This window comes from Pristiophorus japonicus, chromosome 1 (genome assembly GCF_044704955.1).
Source record: "Pristiophorus japonicus isolate sPriJap1 chromosome 1, sPriJap1.hap1, whole genome shotgun sequence".
In the NCBI taxonomy this organism is placed as follows: Eukaryota; Metazoa; Chordata; class Chondrichthyes; family Pristiophoridae; genus Pristiophorus; species Pristiophorus japonicus.
In genome coordinates, this window is record NC_091977.1 from 12,887,681 (window position 1) to 12,909,024 (window position 21,344).

Genomic DNA, 21,344 nt, shown 5'->3' on the forward strand with positions numbered 1-21,344 from the left:
GTGAGGTGTCACCATGCACGATCTTTCCTCGGGTGATTCTTGCAGCAGCTTGTTGCGACTAGGTAGAATGTACTCAACAGACACTGGCCATTTGACCCAACTGGTCCGTGCCGGCGTTTATGCTCCACACGAGCCTCCTCCCACCTCTCTCCATCTCACCCGACCAGCATATCCTTCTATTCTCTTCTCCCTCGCATGATTATCTAGCTTTCCCTTGCGTGCATCTGCGCTATTTGCCTCAACTATTCCATGGGGTAGCGAGTTCCACATGCTCACCACTCTCTGGGTAAAGACGTTTTTAACCTGTGGACACTGTCCCTTACCTGTAGCTTACTTAAAATGATACGAGAGGATTGCAAAGCTATTACTCCATTTGGGAACTTTAGTTGCATTTTAAGGCGAGGTACTGTAAGCAACCTGGACAGCGAATGGTCCCCAGTTCCCAAGGAGTTCTCTATGCGGGAATTTCTAGATGTAGGAATGCATGTACTGCTCTTGTATTACCGTCTCTAGCAGTGTTCCTATGTTTTTGCAGCGTTGGGCTATGGGTTACTGTGCCTCGGTATGGCATACATCGCATCCCTGATGGGCTCGGTGCTACAGGTGCTGTATGATACGCCTCTCAAATATATTTGGATTGCACCCCTCCCCCCCCCCCCCGAGTGCTTGGATTTTTTGACCTTTTCTTTTTCAAACGCAGGCTGCGTTGAGTATTTTTGGGATGGTTGGAGGCCCACTACTTGGACTCTTCTGCCTGGGAATGTTTTTCCCCATGGCTAATTCTACCGTGAGTTTTTGTTTTAAATACTATTCCTTTCTGTTTTTGCAACATGTTCACATGTTGGGTTAAGTTCATTAGCTAACTTGGTACAGCTGACTCAAACGTTCAGTCGGGGAAGGGGTATTGGGTGTGTACGCTTCTGTTAATACTGTGCTAATCTGGGCTATGGTGGTGTTGTGGTTATGTTATAGTTCTAATAATCCAGAGGATGCAAGTTCAAATACCATCACGGCACATTGAGAATTTGAATTTATTTTTTAAAGTTACAAATAATCTGGGGGGGGGGGAAAAAAAGCTGGTAACAGTAAATGTGACCATGAAGCTTTCGGATTGTCTTAAAATCCCAACCGATTCACGAATGTCCTTTCGGGATGAAATCCTGCCGTCCTTACCAGATCTGGGCCTATACAACAACAACAACAACTTGTATTTATATAGCACCTTTAACATAGTGAAACGTGCTTCACAAGGGTATTCTGAGCTAATAAATTTGACATCGAGCCGCATCAGGAGAAATTTGAGTGCAGGTGACCAAAAGAGTGAGAATTTTGAAATCGTGGCGTTGCATAACCAGGAGCCAATGTAAGTCAGCGAGCACAGTGGTGATGGGTGATCGGGACTTCGTGCGAGTTATACGTGACTCTAGGCTCTTCGACTCTTCACTGCCCTCTGAAGTGGCAATGCCCACCACCTGCAAATTTTGAATTTAAATGGGCCGATTTTGCTGAGTTAGTTTTTCAGTAGGTCACTAATATATTTAAATCTTTCATGTTAAGAGTTTTTGCTGACTAACAGACTCTTATTACACTTCTGGCTGAATCCTCTTTGCCTTGTATATAATAGGGAGCGATCACCGGATTGGTGGCGGGTTTGATAATGGCGTTCTGGATCGGAATCGGCAGCATTATTTCCAAACGACCGGCTCTTCCATTAAACGCGACCATTATCCAAAATATCACCAGCGCCATGGCAACCAGCGCCATGGCAACAGTCAACCTGACGACAGTGGCGACGAGTGCAGGGTGAGTGCAGGTCCCATCACTGAGGAGAATTTTCCGATGGGGGTGGGGGCGCGGTGGCGTTTAGAGCTGGAACATGGAAAAATTCCATCTCTACCATCCAGATGACTTGGACATATTTTGGATTGACCAGTCTTGCTTGTAATGCGGCAAAAGATTAACCTGCAGTGGGAAGAGAACGGGACTCGGGATTTTGGGGGCTGATCGTGCCGTTCATGCACCCGTTGCTGTTTGTCTGTCAAGCTGTGGCCCAGGCGAGCAATCCGGTGAGTAGGAACCTACAGCCATAAAGCAACCCCCTCAGTTTTACGTCCACTTAAATTAGCAGACAGTAAAAAATTAACCATGAAGCCATCTGGTTCACTAATGTCCTTTTTAAAGAAAGCAAGAATTTGCATTTATATAGCACCTTTTATGACCACCAGATGCCCCAAAACGCTTTACAACCAATAAACTATTTTTGGAAGTGTAGCCCCTGTTGTAATGCAGCAAAGCACAGTGTTGGTATTGGTTGAGGGATAAATATCGGCCAAGACACTGGGAAGAATTCCCAAGCCCTTCTATAGTTAGTAACGTGGGATGTTTCCTGATGAAATGCATCCCAGGGTATTAAAAGAGTTGGCGGAAGTTATAGCAGATGCATTCGTTATAATCTACCAAAATTCTCTGGACTCTGGGGAGGTACCAGCGGATTGGAAAGCAGCTAATGTATCGCCTCTGTTTATAAAAAAAAAAAGGGGGCAGACAAAAGGCAGGTAACTATAGGCCGGTTAGTTTAACATCTGTAATGGGGAAAATGCTTGAAGCTATCATTAAGGAAGAAATAGCGGGACATCTAGATAGGAATAGTGCAATCAAGCAGACGCAACATGGATTCATGAAGGGGAAATCACGTTTAACTAATTTACTGGAAATAACGAGCATGGTGGATAGAGGTGTACCGATGGATGTGGTGTATTTAGATTTCCAAAAGGCATTCGACAAGGTTACTGCAGAAGATAAAGGTACGCGGAGTCAGAGGAAATGTATTAGCATGGATCGAGAATTGGCTGGCTAACAGAAAGCAGAGAGTCGGGATAAATGGGTCCTTTTCGGGTTGGAAATCGGTGGTTAGTGGTGTGCCACAGGGATTGGTGCTGGGACCACAACTGTTTACAATATACATAGATGATCTGGAAGAGGGGACAGAGTGTAGTGTAACAAAATTTGCAGATGACACAAAGATTAGTGGGAAAGCGGGTTGTGTAGAGGACACAGAGAGGCTGCAAAGAGATTTAGATAGGTTAAGCAAATGGGCTAAGGTTTGGCAGATGGAATACAATGTCAGAAAATGTGAGGTCACCCACTTTGGGGGAAAAAAACAGTAAAAGGGAATATTATTTGAATGGGGAGAAATTACAACATGCTGAGGTGCAGAGGGACCTGGGGGTCCTTGTGCATGAATCCCAAAAAGTTAGTTTGCAGGTGCAGCAGGTAATCAGGAAGGCGATTGGAATGTTGGCCTTCATTGTGAGAGGAATGGAGTACAAAAGCAGGGAGGTCCTGCTGCAACTGTATAGGGTATTGGTAAGGCCGCACCTGGAGTACTGCGTGCAGTTTTGGTCACCTTACTTAAGGAAGGATATACTAGCTTTGGAGAGATGATTCACTAGGCTGATTCCGGAGATGAGGGGGTTACCTTATGATGATAGATTGAGTAGACTGGGTCTTTACTCATTGGAGTTCAGAAGGATGAGGGGTGATCTTATTGAAACATTTAAAATAGTGAAAGGGATAGACAAGACAGAGGCAGAGAGGTTGTTTCCACTGATCGGGGAGACTAGAACTAGGGAGCACAGCCTCAAAATACGGGGGAGCCAATTTAAAACCGAGTTGAGAAGGAATTTCTTCTCCCAGAGGGTTGTGAATCTGTGGAATTCTCTGCCCAGGGAAGCAGTTGAGGCTAGCTCATTGAATGTATTCAAGTCACAGATAGATAGATTTTTAACCAATAAGGGAATTAAGGGTTACGGGGAGCGGGCGGGTGGGTAAGTGGAGCTGAGTCCACGGCCAGATCAGCCACGATCTTATTGAGTGGCGGAGCAGGCTCGAGGGGCTAGATGGCCTACTCCTGTTCCTAATTCTTAAGTTCTTATGTTTTACGTCCACCTGAGAGGGCAGACGGGGCCTCGGTTTAAAGTCTGATCCCAAAAGACGACACCTGACAGTGTAGCACTCCATCAAAGTTCAGGACAACTGGGGATGGGTAGTAAAGGCCAAGTCACAAACCCTGCAAGACCAGTGGTGGGACAGGAAGGGCAGAGAGGTATCCAATCATATGCTAAGCAGTAGCTGGACCGGAGGGTTTTTAAACATTTGTTCCAAGATGTGGGCTTCACTGGCAAGGCCGGCATTTATTGCCCATCCCTAATTGCCCTCGCGAAGGTGGTGGTCAGCCACATTCTTGAACCGCTGCAGTCCGTGTGGTGAAGGTGTTGTTAGGGAGGGAGTTCCAGGATTTTGACCCAGTGACGATGAAGGAACGGCGATATATTTCCAAGTCAGGATGGTGTGTGACTTGGATGGGAACTTGCAGGTGGTGGTGTTTCCATGCGCCTGCTGCCATTGTCCTTCTAGAGATGGTAGAGATCGTTAGTTTGGGAGGTGCTGCCGAAAAACCTTATAGACGGTACACATTGCAGCCACGGTGCAGCGATGTAGAATGAGTGAATGTTGAAGGTGGTGGATGGAGTGCCAATCAAGCGGGCTGCTTTGTTCTGGTTGGTGTCGAGCTGCTTGAGTGTTGTTGGAGCTGCTCTCATCCAGGCAAGTGGAGAGTGTTCCATCAGATGCACTTATTTGTACTGCAAAAATGCCCACCATGCTCCACCCTTTGTCTATGATTGGTCCCCTTGGACTGACATATGAAGAAAGATGGGATCGACTAGGCATATATTCACTGGAATTTAGAAGAATGAGAGGGGATCTCATAGAAACGTATCAAGTTCTGACGGGATTGGACAGGTTAGATGCAGGAAGAATGTTCCCGATGTTGGGGAAGTCCAGAACCGGGGTTACAGTCTAAGGATAAGAGGTAAGCCATTTAGGACCGAGATGAGGAGAAACTTCTTCAGCCAGAGAGTTGTGAACTTGTGGAATTCTCTACTACAGAAAGTTGTTCAGGCCAGTCTGTTGGATATATTCAAAAGGGAGTTAGATGTGGCCCTTATGGCTAAAGGGGTCAAGGGGTATGGAGAGAAAGCAGGAATGGGGTACTGAAGTTGCATGATCAGCCCTGATAATATTGAAACATAGAAAATAGGTGCAGGAGTAGGCCATTCGGCCCTTCGAGCCTGCACCACCATTCAATAAGATCATGGCTGATCATTCACCTCAGTACCCCTTTCCTGCATTCTCTCCATACTCCTTGATCCCTTTAGCTGTAAGGGCCATATCTAACTCCCTCTTGAATATATCCAATGAACTGGCATCAACAACTCTCTGCGGCAGGGAATTCCACAGGTTAACAACTCTGAGTGAAGAAGTTTCTCCTCATCTCAGTCCTAAATGGCCTACCCTTTAACCTAAGATTATGTCCCCTGGTTCTGGACATCAACGACATCGAGAACATTCTTCCCGCATCTAACCTGTCCAGTCCTGTCAGAATCTTCCACGTTTCTATGCGATCCCCTCTCATCCTTCTAAACTCCAGTGAATAAAGGCCCAGTTGATCCAGTCTCTCCTCATATGACAGCCCAGCCATCCCTGGAATCAGTCTGGTGAACCTTCGCTGCACTCCCTCAATAGCAAGAAGGTCCTTCCTCAGATTAGGAGAGCAAAGCTGAACACAATATTCCAGGTGAGGCCTCACCAAGGCCCTGTACAACTGCAGTAAGACCTCCCTGCTCCTATACTCAAATCCCCTAGCTATGAAGGTCAGCATACCATTTGCCGCCTTCACTGACTGCTGTACCTGCATGCCAACTTTCAATGATTGATGAACCATGACATCTAGGTCTCGTTGCACCTCCCCTTTTCCTAATCTGCCACCATTCAGATAATATTCTGCCTTCGTGTTTTTGCCCCCAAAATGGATAACCTTACATTTATCCACATTATGCTGAATCTGCCATGCATTTGCCCACTCACCTAACCTGTCCAAGTCACCCTGCAGCCTCTTAGCGTCCTCCTCACAGCTCACACCGCCACCCAGTTTAGTGTCATCTGCAAACTTGGAGATATTACACTCAATTCCTTCATCTAAATTGTTAATGTATATTGTAAATAGCTGGGGTCCCAGCACTGAGCCCTGCAGCACTCCACTAGTCACTGCCTGCCATTCTGAAAAGGACTCGTTTATCCCGACTCTGCTTCCTGTCTGCCAACCAGTTCTTTATCCATGTCAGTACATTATCCCCAATACCACGTGCTTTGATTTTGCACACCAATCTCTTGTGCGGGACCTTGTCAAAAGCCTTTTGAAAGTCCAAATACACCACACCCACTGGTTCTCCCTTGACTACTCTGCTAGTTACATCCTCGAAAAAAAATTCCATAAGATTCGTCAAGCATGATTTCCGTTTCATAAATCCATGCTGACTTGGACCGATCCTGTCACTGTTTTCCAAATGTGCTGCTATTTCATCTTTAATAATTGATTCCAACATTTTCCCCACTACTGAATGCTGGTGCAGGCTCGAAGGGCCGAATGGCCTTACTCCTGCACCTATTTTCTATGCTTCTATGAGGGGTCTAGACTGAGTCGATAGAGAGAAACTGATCCCATTGGCGGAAGGGTCGAGAACCAGAGGACAAAGATTTAAGGTGATTGACTGAAGAACCAAAGGCGACATGAGGAAGAATGTTTTTACGCAGCGAGTGGTTAGAATCTGGAATTCACTGCCTGAAAGGGTGGTGGAGGCAGACTCACTTGTAGCTTTCAAAGGGAATTGGATAAGTACCTGAAGGAATAAAAGGTGCAGGGCTACGGGGAAAGGGTGGGGCAGTAGGACGAGCTGAGGTGCTCTGCAGAGCCTCCTTCTGTGCTGTAACCATTCTATGATTCTAAATATTTACTTTGCAATTATTTATCCAATTCCCTTTGAAAGTTACTGTTAAATCTGCTTCCACCACCCTTCCAGGCAGCGCAGGCCAGATCATAACTCGCTGCATAAAAAAGAATGCTGTTCAGTTGTCAGCCTTGGGTTTGAGCCTCACTCCAGAGACTTGAGCACAAAATTCAGGCTGAAACTCCAGTGCAGTACTGAGGGAGTGCTGCAGTGTCGGAGGTGTCGTCTTTTGGATGAAACGTTAAACAGAGGTCCCATCTACCCTCTCAGGTGAATGTAAAGATGCCACGGCACTATTTCGAAGAGGAGCCACGGGAGATATCCCTGGTATCCTGGCCAATGACCAACATGACTAAAACAATAGAATATCTCGTTATTGCTGTTTGTGGGACCTTGCTGTGTGCAAATTGGCTGCTGCATTTCCCTACCTTGCAACAGTAACTACCCTTCATAATCTACTTAATTGGTTGTAAAGCACTTTAGGATATTCTGAGGTGGTGAAAGGCACTAAATAAATGCAAGTTCTTTTTTCCTCCTGCGTTAACAATTCTTCTACTGCTTGTGTAGCTCACCTCATTCGCAGGTTTAATTTTCCTTCTGTTTTGCAGCCCCACAGGACTGAAGAAGTTCTACTCTCTCTCGTACATGTGGTACAGCGGGCATAATGCAGCTACCGTAGTCATCGTGGGACTACTGATCAGTTTCTTAACAGGTAATGTACCAGATCGTTCGGTGTGAAATGGCGTCTGTCAGAGCCCCGCCCTGTTACTGGTCTAATCGAGTGCACCATGGCTGATTCTATCTGACTCTGTCAGCACAGCAAAGGCCAGATCCATAGTTATTGCTTGGCTTCGGGCCTTTCAAAATGTGAAGTGCCCCATAATGTGCAATTAATTGTGGTATGAGTGTATTACAGGACACATCCTGTGAGTAAAACCAAGCCCAGTTCACTGACGTTGGTGTGAATGGACTTTTAATATGTCCTCTGCTTTGGAAAAATTGCATTGATTTGCTTATTGAACATTGTCCCAGTCATCCGTCACTGGTGTTGAGTACTTAGCATACCGGTTAAGCTCTCGGGTACCTTTTCTCTTGTCATACCATTCAGTGAGATCTTGGCATCGTTCTATCAGCCACTGCATCTTTTAGTCAACATAAGAACATAAGAAATAGGAGCAGGAGTAGGGCATACGACCCCTCGAGCCTGCTCTGCCATTTAATACGATCATGGCTGAGCCGATCGTGGACTCGGGTCCACTTCCCTGCCTGCTCCCCATAATCCCTTAATCCCGTATCCCAAATAATCAATCATCAAAGAGAGAGAAACTGTTTCCTCTGGTGGGAGACTCCAGAAACCTAAAATTAGAGCCAGGCCTTTCTGGGTTAATGTCAGGAAATACTTCTTCACACAAAGGGTAGTGGAAATCTCAAACTCTCTTCCCCCCCAAAAAGCCATTGGGGGGGTCAATTTAAAATTTCAAGACTGAGCGTGATCGATTTTTGTGAGGTGAGGCTAGTAAGGGTTATGGAACCAAGGTGGGGAGATGGAGTTAACAGCAACTTGTATTTATACAGCGTCTTTACCGGAGCAAAACGTCGTAAGGTGCTTCTCAGGAGTATTATAAAACAAAATTTGACACCGAGCCACACAAGGAGAAATTAGCGCAGGTGACCAAGAAAGGTAGGTTTTAAGGAGTGTCTTAATGGAGGAAAGCAAGGGGGAGAGATTTAGGTAGGGAATTCCAGAGCATAGGGCCCAGGCAGCTGAAGGCATGGCCGCCGATGATTCAGCGATTAAAATCAGGGGAGCCCAGATATCTCGGAGGGTTGTGAGGCTGGAAGAGATTACAGTGATGAGGAGCAGCATGGCCATGGAGGGATTTGAAAACAAGGATGGGAATTGTTAAATCGAGTTGTTGCTAACCGGGATTTGGGTGACCTCAAGTTTACATAGGGTAGAACGTGGGAGGCCAGCTAGGAGTGTGTTGGAATCATCATCATCATAGGCAGTCCCTCGAAATCGAGGAAGACTTGCTTCAACTCTTAAAAAATGAGTTCTTAGATGACTGAACAGTCCAATACGGGAATTACAGTTTCTATCACAGGCGGGACAGACAGTCGTTGGAGGAAAGGGTGGGTGGGGAGCCTGGTTTGCCGCACGCTCCTTCCGCTGCCTGCGCTTGGTTTCTGCATGCCCTCGGCAATGAGACTCGAGGTGCTCAGCGCCCTCCCGGGTGCACTTCGTCTACTTAAGGCGGTCTTTGGCCAGGGACTCCCAGGTGTCGGTGGGGATGTTGCATTTTATCAAGGAGGCTTTGAGGGTGCCCTTGAAATGCTTCCTCTGCCCACCTTGGGCTTGCATGCCGTGTAGGAGTTCCGAGTAGAGTGCTTGCTTTGGGAGTCTTGTGTCAGGCATGCGGACAATGTGGCCTGCCCAGCGGAGCTGGTCAAGTGTGGTCAGTGCTTCGATGCTGGGGATGTTGGCCTGGTCGAGGACGCTAACGTTGGTGCGTCTGTCCTCCCAGGGGATTTGTAGTATCTTGCGGAGACCTCTGGTATTTCTCCAGCGATTTGAGGTGTCTACAGAACATGGTCCATGTCTCTGAGCCATACAGGAGGGCGGGTATCGCTACAGCCCTGTAGACATGATCTTCGAACACTCTTTTCCTTAGGCGGCCAAAGGCTACGGTGGCGCACTGGAGGCGGTCTTAAAAAAGGCATGGATGAGGGCTTCAGCAGCAGATGAGCTGAGGCAGGCACGGAGTCGAGTGATGTTCCGGAGGTGGAAATAGGCGGTCTTACTTCAGCAACGAACAGTCTGGTTTAACTGCAGACAGATGCTAGGGAGAGGGATGGAGTTGGTGGCTAGAAATTCAGGGTCCGTATAAGACATGTTTCTGCCGTTATGCGGCGGAATTGAGTGACGGCCGCGCTGCAGTCCAATGGGCATTCCGACCGAAATTCAGGTCAGGGATTTTTCGGCCTGTTCCCAATTCCATTCCGCTGCTGATGACCACTTCAAGCGTGTCATCAAAGCGCGCACCCCTGCTCTCCCTCACTTGCAGAATACTTCGCCTGAAATTTAGGTGAAATAATCGTTGCCCCACCGCTCAGTGCCCCCGACAGCTTTCTCTGTCAGTGCACCTTGTCTGCGCTCTCTCTGCCCTGGCGGTGCGGTGGCCAAATGCTGCGGCCGCCATCTTAATTTTTTTTTGCCGGCCGATTTCTGCGTCGTCCAAACTATTGCACCCACTGGTTCGGCCAGGCTCTTGGGTGTCAGGGGCCGCTGGCCCGGCTGAAATGCTCCCTGGTGGCCCAGTGGCCGAAGATAAAAAAAAAATGCCCAATTCTCTCCCCTTTAACGGAGGGGAGAGAGCGTGGTGACTCACGCACGCTGTGACATTACCACCGCGAGCAGCAGAGTCCCGATCCCGGTCCAACTTCCGCCCCTCGGCCTGACTTACCGCTGCACTTTCGCCCCCACTATGACCGACTCCCAATCCAACGTTAAAATAAAATGTACTAAGTGTTGAAAACCGCTCAAAGGCTGCCTCATCGCTCCTGGCAGAAAAAAAATCCATTTAAAAAAAAAAAGCTCGGTGCTCCAGTTTTCTGGCAGCCCTGAATTTCAGCCCCAATGGCTTCAGACTTCCCAAAATTTAGTTGGAGAAAATTTCTGCTCGTCCAGTCCTGGATGTCGGACAAAGCAGTCTGACAATTTAGAGACAGTGGAGGGGTCGAGAGAAGTAATGATGAGGTAGACTGATGATGTCCTCAGCGTACATGTGGAAACTGAAGCTGTGTTTTCGGATGATGTTGCCAGGGGGGTGAGGAGGGGGGGCAGCATGAATAGGAGAGGGCCAAGGATAGAGCCTTGGGGGACACCAGAGGTAACTATGTGGGAAGAGAAGCCGTTGCAGGTGATTCTCTGGCAACGATTAGATAGATAACAATAGAGCTAGGTGAGTGCAGTTCCACCCAGCTCGTCGATGGTGGAGAGGCCTTGGAGATGGATGTCGTCTCAGTACTGTGATGGGCAGCATCCTGATTGGAGGGATTCAAACACGGACTTCCAGGAAAGATGGGCACGGATTTGTGAGGCGACATCATGTTCAAGGACTTTGGAGAGGAAAGAGAGGTTGGAGTTTGAGCGGTAGTTTGCAAGGACAGAGCGGTCGAGGGTTGGTTTTTTTGAGGAGAGGGGTGATGACGGAAGATTTGAGGGAGAGGGCGACAGTACCTGAGGAGAGAGAACCGTTAACTGTATCGGCTAACAAGGGAGCTAGAAAAGCAAGTTGGGTGGTCAGCAGTTTGATGGGAATAGGGTCGAGGAAGCAGGACAAGACTAGCTCGGAGAGATCAGGAGGGGAGATCAGAGAGAAACTGGAGAAAGATGTGAGGTCAGGGGAGGGCCCTCAGTGGAAGTTTGGCCCGGTGGGTGAGGGGAAGGAAGGGAAGTGGCAGAGGCAGCTGATCGGATGGTCTCAGTCTTAGAGACAAAAAAGTCCATGAGCTCCTCGCACTTGTTGTTGGAGGAGACTGGAAAGAGAGGTTTAAGAAGCAGTAGTGAAAAGAAGGCGGGATATCTTTACATTCCAGAATGATCCTGCAATAGTGAGCAGTTTTGGCAGATGAGAGCAGGACTCGATAATGCTTTATTTGGCAGAGGGCTGGGCAGAAACAAGAACCAAGGTTCACAAAGGATTAGGGGAGACGGATAGCGCGAGAGTAAGAAATGGTACAGTATTAGGTGGGGTCAGATTAAGAGAGAATACAGTAAGATCGAAGATAGATTTACAATGCATGTGTGTAAACGCACGAGCATGGTAAATAAGGTTGGTGAACTGCAGGCGCAAATAGTCACATGGGAAAATGATGTTAACGGGGACCTGGCTCAAAAAGGGCAGGATTCAGAACTAAATATTCCTGGATATAGGGTGTTCAGGAAAAATAGGGAAGGATAGGAGTTGGGGTGGCAATATTGATTTAAGGAGAATATTAAAGTGCTAGAGAGATGATATCCTGGAGAGGACAAGGACAGAATCTATTTGGTTAGAGTTAAGAAACAAGAGGTGTCTTCTATAGACCACCAACTAATGGGAAATATATAGAGGAGCACATTTGCAAGGAAATCAGAGAGTTGCAAGAACTAATAGAGTAGTGATAATGGGGGACTTCAACTTTCCTAATATAGACTGGGATAATAGTGTAAAGAGCAGAGAGGGGAAGAATTTCTGTGTTCAGGAGAACTTTCTTGATCAGTATGTTTCTGGCCCAATGAGGAAGGAGTCATTGTTGGGTCTGGTTCTGGGGAATGAGGTGGGCTAATTGGAGCAATTGTTAGTAGGGGTACATTTAGGGATCAGTGATCACATTATCGTAAGGTTTGGATTAGCTCTGGAAAAGGACAAGGAGCAATCTAGAGTATTTATACTTAATTGGAGGAAGGCTAATTTCAGTGGTTTGAGGATGGATCTGGCCCGTGTTAGATTGGAATCAAAGATTGTCAGGCGAAATTAATCGAACAGTGGGTTGTCTTCAAAGAGAAGATGGTTCGGGTACAGTCAAGGTACATTCCCACGATGGGGAAAGGGAGGGCAACCAAACTCAAAGCTCCCTGGATGACAAAAAAGATGAGAGCAAATGAAGCAGGAAAAGGGGCATATGTCAGATGTCAGGTTGAGAATACAAGTGAGAATCAGGCTGAATATAGAAAGTTCAGAAGGGAAGTTTAAAAGAAAATATCAGAATAGATTGGCAGCTAATATTAAAGGGAATTCAAAAGTCTTCTATAGGCATATAAATAGTAAACCGGTAGTAACATGAAGGGTGTGGCCAATTAGGGACCAGCATGGAGACAAAGGGAATGGCTGAGGTACTAAATGGGTACTTTGCATCTGTCTTTCCCAAGGAAGATGATGCTGCCAAAGTCATAGTGAAAGAGGAGGCAGGTGTGATATTGGATAGGATAATAATTGATACAGAGGAGGTACTAGAAAGGCTGGCTGCACATAAAGTAGAAGTCACCAGGACCGGATGGGATGCATCCTAGGATGCTGAGGGAAGTAAGGGTGGAAATTGCAGAGTTACTGGCCATAATCTTCCAATCCTCCTTGGATACTGGGCTGGTGGAGGACTAGATAATTGCAAATGTTACACCCTTTTTTGAACAAGGGTGTAAGGATAAACCCAGCAATTACAGGCGAGTCAGTTTAACCTTGATAGTGGGGAAGCTTTTAGAAACAATAATCAGGGACAAAATTAAGTAACTTGGAAAAGTGTGGATTAATTAAGGAAAACCAGCACGGATTTGTAAAGGCAAATCATGTTTAGCTAACTTGGTTGAATTGTTTTGATGAGGGCAATGTGGTTGATGTGTATCCCAGGCTGTTAAAAGAAGCAAAAGAGGAAACGACAGCCATCATTTTCCAATCCTCTCTGGCTACAGGTTGTGGTGCCAGAGGACTGGAGGACTACTAATATGGTACCTTTGTTTAAGAAGGGAGAAAGGGATAGACCGAGTAATTACAGGCCAGTCAGCCTAACCTCGGTGGTGGGAAAATTATTAGAAAAAATTCTGAGGAGCAAGATAAATCTTCATTTAGAAAGACACGGATTAATCAAGGACAGTCAGCATGGATTTGTTAAGGGAAGGTTGTGTCTGACTAACTTGATTGAATTTTTTGAGGAGGTAACCAGGAGGGTCGATGAGGGTAGTACATTTGATGTAGTGTTTATGGATTTTAGCAAGGCTTTTGATTAGGTCCCCCATGGCAGACTGGTCATGAAAGTAAAAACCCATGGGATCCAGGACAAAGTGGCAAGTTGTCTCCAAAATTGGCTCGGAGGCAGGAAGCAAAGGGTAATGGTTGATGGCTGTTTTTGTGACTGAAAGGCTGTATCCAGCGGGGTTCTGCAGGGCTCGGTGCTGGGTCCCTTGCTTTGTGGTATATATCAATGAGCTAGACTTGAATGTAGGAGGTACGATTAAGATGTTTGCAGATGATACTAAAATCGGCTGTGTGTTTGATAATGAAGAAAGCTGCAGACAGCAGGAAGATATCAGTGAACTGGTCAGGTGGGCAGAACAGTGGCAAATGGAATTCGATCCGGAGAAGTGTGAGGTAATGCATTTGTGGAGGGCTAACAAGCAAGGGACTACAGATTGGACCTCTTTGGTCCGGGACTCTCTGGTCCGGAAACATCTGTGATTCGGCATTAGCTGGGCCTGAGGGATGGAGGGTTTATTATATTTTTTTTAAAGTTTGGATTGGCAGGCGCGGCTGCCAATCAGTGAGAGTGTTCGGTGATTGTCCGGAGCGGCAGTCAGTCAGTGAGTGTGTGCGTGTGTGCTGAGGGAGCCACCCGCAGGCTGCCAGCATGCATACGCACTCGGGAGCCCGCTCGCTGTCGGCAGGTACTGGTAAGCGTGACCTCCCATGGTTCGGAAAATTCTCTGTTCCGTCACTGGTCAGGTCCCATGGGTGTTGGACCAGACTGGTCCAACCTGTACCCATTAAATGGTAGGACATTGAGAAGTGTAGAGGAACAACTGCACTTTGGAGTGCATGTCCACAGATCCCTGAAGGTAGCAGGCCAGGTTGATAAGGTGGTTAACAAGGCATACGGAATGCTTGCCTTTATTAGCCAAGGCATAGAATACAAGAGCAGGGAGGTTATACTTGAACTGTATAAAACACTAGTTAGGCTACAGCTAGAGTACTGCGTGAAGTTCTGGTCACCATATTACAGGAAAGATGTGATTGCACTAGATAGGGTACAGAGGAGATTCACGAGGATGTTTCCGGGAGTGGAGAATCTAAGCCATGGGGAAAGATTGGATAGGCTGAGTTTGTTTTCTTTGGAACAGAGGAGGCTGAGGGGAGACATTATTGAGGTGTATAAAACTATGAGGGGCCTAGGTAAAGTGGATAGAAAGGATCTAATCCCTTAACAGATGGGTCAACAACCTTGAGGCATAGGTTTAAAGTAATTGGTAAGAGGTTTAGAGGAGATATGAGGGTAGTGGGGGTCTGGAACTCACTGCCTGAAAGTGTGGTAGAGGCAGAAACCCTCACTGCATTTACAAAAGTACTTGGATATGCACTTGAAGTGCCGGAAATCACAGGCTACGGACCAAGAGCTGGAAAGTGGGATTAGGCTGGATAGCTCTTTGTCGCCTGGCACAGACACGATGGGCTGAATGACTCCTTTCCGTGCTGTAAATTTCTATGAATCTATGATGTGGTGTAGATAGACTTTCAAAAGGTATTTGATAAAGTGCTAGCAAAGTTGAAGCCCATGGAATAAAAGGGACAGTGGCAGCCTGGATACGAAATTGGCTCAGTGACAGGAAACAGAGACTAGTGGTGAACGGTAGTTTTTCAGACTGGAGGAAGGTGTACAGTGGTGTTCCCTAGGGGGTTGGTACTAGGACCACTGCTTTTCTTGATGTATATTAATGACTTGGACTTGGTTGTACGGGACACAATTTCAAAATTTGCAGATGGCACAAAACTTGGATGTATATTGAGTAGTGAGGAGGATAGTGATAAGTCTTGACATAGACAGACTGGTGGAATGGGCAGATGCATGGCAGATGAAATTTAATGCAGAAAAGTGCGAAGTGATACATTTTGGTAGGAAGAACGAGGGGAGGCAAAATAAAGTAAAGGGGGTGTATGAACAGAGAGACCTGGGGGTATATGTGCACAGATTGTTGGAGGTGGCAAGGCAGGTTGAGAAAGCAGACAGAAAAGCTTACGGAATAGTGGCATAGAGTACAAAAACAAGGAAGTTACGATCAACCTTTATAAAACACTGGTCGGCCTCAACTGGAGTATTGTGCAATTCTGGGCACCGCACTTTAGGAAGGATTGAAAAGGCCTTCAAGAGGGTGCAGAAACGATTTACAAGAATGGTTCCAGGAATGAGGGACTTCAGTTAGGTGGATGGAATGGAGTAGCTCCTTAGAGCAGAGAAGATTGAGAGGAGATTTGATAGAGTTGTTCAAAATCATGAATGGCCTGGACAGGATAGAGAGAAACTGTTCCCATTGGCAGAACCAGAGACACAGATATTTAAGGTGATTGGCAGAAGAACCAAAGACGGCATGAAATCAAACTTTTTAAGGCAGCGAGTGGTTAGAATCTGGAATGCACCGTCTGAAAGGGTGGTGGAGGCAGAGTCAATCGTGGCTTTCAGAAGGGAATTGGCTAAGTACCTAAAAGAAAACAATTTGCAGGGCTACGGGTAAAGGTTGGGGGAGTGGGACTATCTGAAGTGCTCTTGCAGAGAGCCAGCATGAGCTCGATGGGCTGAATGGTCTCCTGTGCTGTAACCAGTCGATAAATTCTATTCTATGATTTATGCGATCCAGCCAGATCTGATGGTCTGCCATACCCTTTCAAGTCTGCGTCCCATGGATTTAAGTGAGCAGAGATGAGGGCCATACCAGGGGGAGCGGCCTGGGTGATATAGAGAGAGAGTAATGGTTTTAATAGGGACTAGGGCATCAAAGGTGGTGGTGATCAGAAGCGACAGAGGAAATGTAACCCACTAGCCAGCAAACAACAAAGCTGAATAACCAGTAGAATGAGTCACCCATCTCAACATAGAAACAGCAGCAGTGCGGGAAAAAAGAAAGAAAGACTTACATTTATATAGCGCCTTTCACGATCACCGGACATTTCAAAGCGCTTTACAGCCAATGAAGTACTTTTTAGAGCGTAGTCACTGTTGTAATGTGGGAAACACAGCAACCAATTTGCGCATAGCAAGCTCCCACGTACTGCATTGTAATAATGACCAGATAATCTGTTTTTGTTATGTTGATTGAGGGATAAATATTCGCCAGAACACCGGGGATAACTCCCCTGCTCTTCTTCGAAATAATGCCATGGGATCTTTTACGTCCACCTGGGAGAGCAGACGGGGCCTCGGTTTGACTTCTCATCCAAAACATGGCACCTTCGACAATGCAGCACTCCCTCAGCATTGCACTGGAGTTACAGCCTAGATTTATGTGCTCAAATCCCTGGAGTGGGACTTGAACCCACAACCTTTTGACTCCGAGGCGAGGGTGCTTACCCACTGAGCCACAGCTGACACTGAAGGTTGACAGCAGATTTCCAGGGAGAGAGGTGAAGCAATGAAGAGCTTCTTATGGAACTGCTAGTCCAGCAGCAGTCATCTTAACGTTTAAGATACAGATCAGCCATGATCTAATTGAATGGCAAGACAGGCTTGCATTGTTCCTGTCCTCTACCTTGGCAGCTCGGTCCTAACCACGTGACTGTCACCATTTCATTCTCGCCGGTCATGTCCTGTTTCGTTGTCAACCTTGATCGTTTGTTAAATGTATCAGCCGAGCGTGCATGCCTGCGTTGGTGCGTGTCTGCATGCATTAATGTGGGTGCGTGTGTCTGTATGTACATGCGCCTTTTTTACATGGAGACTATTGATTCTGGGCCTGACTTCTGTGCACGTTACAGGCCCAATGAAAGGGGAAGATGTGAACCCGTCCACCATTGTTCCAGTTCTCCGTTACCTGCTCTTCTTCCTACCCGAACAATGCAAGGAGAAGCTGAGCTGTGGAGTCCGCTATCATCAGGCGGTAGGTGGAGAATCTTCAATCATTCTTTTATCCTTTTGTTTTACAATTGCTGCAAATCCACTTCATTTGGTCCACAGCTCACCCCATCAGACAGACAGGGCACTGTCTACAGCTCGCCCCATCAGACAGACAGGGCACTGTCTACAGCTCGCCCCATCAGACAGACAGGGCACTGTCTGGCGCTCGCCCCATCAGACAGACAGGGCACTGTCTGGCGCTCGCCCCATCAGACAGACAGGGCACTGTCTGCAGCTCACTATCGGACCCACCACCCTCTGGGTGAAGAAATTTCCCCTTAGATCCCCTCTAAACCTCCTACCAATTATTTTAAATCTACATCCCCTGGTTGTTGACCTCTTTGCTAAGGGGAATAGGCCCTTCCTAACTACTCTTATTTAGCCCCTCATAATTTTGTACACCTCAAAGAAGTCTCCCCTCAGCTTCCTTTTCCAAAAAAAAAACAACCCCAACCTAGCCAATCTTTCCTCATAGCTAAAATTCTCCAGTCCAGGCAACATCCTCGCAAATCTCCACTGTACCCTCCCGAGTGTAATCATCTCTTTCCTGTAATGCAGTGACCAGAACTGCACACAGATCTCCAGCTATGGACTAGCTAATGTTTTATGCAGTTCTAGCATAACCTCCCTGCTCTTGTATTCTGTGCCTCAGCTAACAAAGGCAGGTATTCCGTATGCCTTCTTAACTACCTTATCTACCTGGCCTGCTACCTTCAGGGATCTGTGGACATGCACTCCAAGGTCCCTTTGTTCCTCTACACTTCTCAATATCCTACCATTTAATGTATATTCCCTTGCCTTGTTTGCCCTTCCCAAATGCATTACCTCACACTTCTCAGGATTGAATTCCATTTGCCACTGTTCTGCCCACCTGACCAGTTGATCGATATCTTCCTGCAATCTACAGCATTCTTCTTCATTATCAACCACACAGCCGATTTTAGTATTATCTGCAAACTTAATAATCATATCCCTTACATTCAAGTCTAAATCATTGATATATACCACAAAAAGCAAGGGTCTAGTACTGAGCCCTGCGGAACCCCACACAAACAGCCTTCCAGTCACAAAAATACCCATCAACCATTACCCTTTGCTTCCTGATTCTGAGCTAATTTTGGATCCAACTTGCTATTTTGCCCTGGATCCCATGGGTTTTTACTTTCGTAACCAGTTGGCCATGTGGAACCTTATCAAAAGCCTTGTGAAAATCCATATACACTACATCAAACGCACTACCCTCAACGACCCTCCTTGTTACCTCCTCAAAAATGAAAACCAGCTAGTTAGACACGATCTTCCTTTAATAAATCCATGCTGATTGTCCTTGATTAATCCATGTCTTTCTAAATGAAGATTTATCCAATCCTCAGTCATTTCCAATAATTTTCCCTCCACCGAGGTTAGGCTGACTGGCCTGTAATTACTCGGTCTATTCTTTTCTCTCTTTTGAAACAAAGGTACAATGTTAGCAGTCCTCCAGCACCAACTTGTAGCCAGAGAGGATTGAAAAGTGGTGGTCAGAGCCTCTGCTATTTCCTCTTTTGCTTCTCATAACAGCCTGGGATACATTTCTTTATCCTACCCTGTATGTCCCTTGACATCCAGGGGGTACGGTCTGGAGCTTACCATCAGACAGACAGGGAGTACGGTCTGGAGCTTACCACCAGACAGAAAGGGTACTGTTTGGAGCTCACTATCAGACAGGGAGTACGGTCTGGAGCTTACCATCAGACAGACAGGGTACTGTCTGCAGCTCACTATCAGACACGGAGTACGGTCTGGAGCTTACCATCAGACAGACAGGGTACTGTTTGGAGCTCACTCAGGTGGTACCATCTGCAGCTGGAGTCTGATGTGAAGCTGGTTTGCCTGATTTGTGTCTTTTCCCCCCCACCTTTCTCACCCACACAGAACAGCGAGCCCAGTCTGCAGCATTCCCTGGTGTCGAACAAAGAGTCAAACGGAGTGATGACCAAAGACACCACGCCAGGGGGAGAGGAGAAGCAGAAGTTTGGAGCTGGGCTATCCAAGGAGGTAGAGATGGGGAAAGGGGACCAAGTGTTGGAGGTTCTGCAGGAGACGTCGCTGTGAGGCTGCATCCTGCAGGGTTACTGACGCCACCGGGAGACGATGTGGGATCTTTCCCAGCGTGCGGGATATCCGCGCAGCATCTGGGTGTGTATAAAAAAAAAAATTCTACCACGTGTGTTCCACAAATTCCAAATTGAAAGAAGCCAAGGAGCAGCAAGAGACCCACTGGCGGGTTGTTGAAGATCTCTCGTCCCTCAGCGCACCAACTATTACCTTGCCGTCTGGAACGTGCGCAGAACCGGACGGATGATAAACGGGGAGTGGGCGACGGGTTGAGAGAGAGAGAGAGAGAGAGGGAGGGAGGGGGGGAGCAGAAATTTTCTCAGCCGACTAATGACTATTGAGCCAAGATATCTCGAGGTTTGACAGTCAGTGCCATGGCAACCACCGGATCCTACCCAGGCGGTGCCATGGCAACCACCGGATCCTACCCAGGCGGTGCCATGGCAACCACCGGATCCTACCCAGGCAGTGCCATGGCAACCACCGGATCCTACCCAGGCGGTGCCGTGGCAACCACCGGATCCTACCCAGGCGGTGCCGTGGCAACCACCGGATCCTACCCAGGCGGTGCCGTGGCAACCACCGGATCCTACCCAGGCGGTGCCATGGCAACCACCGGATCCTACCCAGGCGGTGCCATGGCAACCACCAGACCCTACCCAGGCGGTGCTATGGCAACCACCGGATCCTACCCAGGCGGTGGGACGGTGATGAGGGCGGGCGGCCATTTTGCGAGCGCGCTGGTTTGGCGGCGAGTTGCTGTCCGTCTGCTTGACCAGGTTTGTTGATTAAACTTTCATCACAGTGAAGAGTTGTGTAAATCTGGCCCTCGGGGAAATTCAGGAGGTTTCAGAAGGTGGGCAGGGATGGGATGAGAGGGGCAATTGAGAAGCTCGTGGTCTGCTCGGCAGCTCAGCAGTTTCGCTTTTTTATACATTTGGGATTTGACCATTTCCTGGATTAAGATGCACAAACGGCTCCGAATTTTACAGTGACAGGCGGGTAGGGCCGTGTTTGTGTCAGCAGGTGTCCATGACTTGTGCTTTCAAAACCTTTGCGGAGCCCAGCTCTCTAGCAAAGGTCTGAGCTCGTTCTGTGTTCCAGTTGTCCCCTGGGCCCAGTCAAGTGCCCATCGAGCTCTCTCTCTTTCCCCTCCACCCCCCTCCTCCCAGCACACTTCTCACTAGCTGCCCCGGGCCCTATATTTAGCAGGACAGGGACTGAGAGGCCTCCTCCTGTTCCTCCATTCCTGGTCCCTCGGAGGCAGATGAGAGAAACAGCGAAGCCACTAACAGCGCCTCATTACATAGCTTTCTCTCTCTTCCCCCCCCCCCCCACCCGCCCCCCCCCCCCAGCCGCCCAGAAGCCTGCGCCACTTTTCACTGGCTCACCACCATACCCGCAGCGTCCCAAGTCTGAAACCATCACCACAATTACTGCCACCCACACACTGACTGCACTCAGAACCTTGGGGGTGCTCGAGATCTCAGTGCAGGTGCCATATTTCTCATGGTGTTGTTACAAACTCGGGCCGGTGAGGGGTATCCGCCCTTGGGCACCCTTTCAGCGGGCTGATGAGAGATTTGACTCCCACTGCCCGGTATGTACCAGCCCCAGTACTGCAATAACCAAATCTCCTGGTGTCCTGGACTGAGATCTCCTGTCTGTGCGCTCCTGCTCCTGCTCTCTCTCTCTAGAGCCAGGCCGAGCTCGCACACCAGCTGAGCTCTATTTGTAAGTTGCTTTATTGCCACAGTCGGAGGCAAA

The 21,344-nt window shown here is 47.7% G+C and overlaps 1 protein-coding gene across 3 annotated transcripts in view; it reads left to right on the top strand.

Moving 5' to 3' along the window:
• The window catches only part of slc5a6a (solute carrier family 5 member 6a), a 110,792-nt gene that overhangs the window by 39,153 nt on the left and 50,295 nt on the right, over nucleotides 1–21,344 (top strand). For 2 of the 3 annotated variants that reach the window (XR_011592972.1, XR_011592971.1), the window contains exons 11-16: nucleotides 536–603; nucleotides 701–787; nucleotides 1,625–1,803; nucleotides 7,457–7,560; nucleotides 17,342–17,463; nucleotides 19,395–19,658. Coding sequence is in view for 1 of the 3 variants with exons in the window: in XM_070877617.1 (XP_070733718.1) it covers nucleotides 536–603; nucleotides 701–787; nucleotides 1,625–1,803; nucleotides 7,457–7,560; nucleotides 17,342–17,463; nucleotides 19,395–19,574 (740 nt within the window). In the remaining 2 variants the exon portion in view is untranslated. Of the gene's footprint in view, nucleotides 1–535; nucleotides 604–700; nucleotides 788–1,624; nucleotides 1,804–7,456; nucleotides 7,561–17,341; nucleotides 17,464–19,394; nucleotides 19,886–21,344 lie in introns of those variants that run through there. The other variant, XM_070877617.1, reaches the window with a different exon arrangement.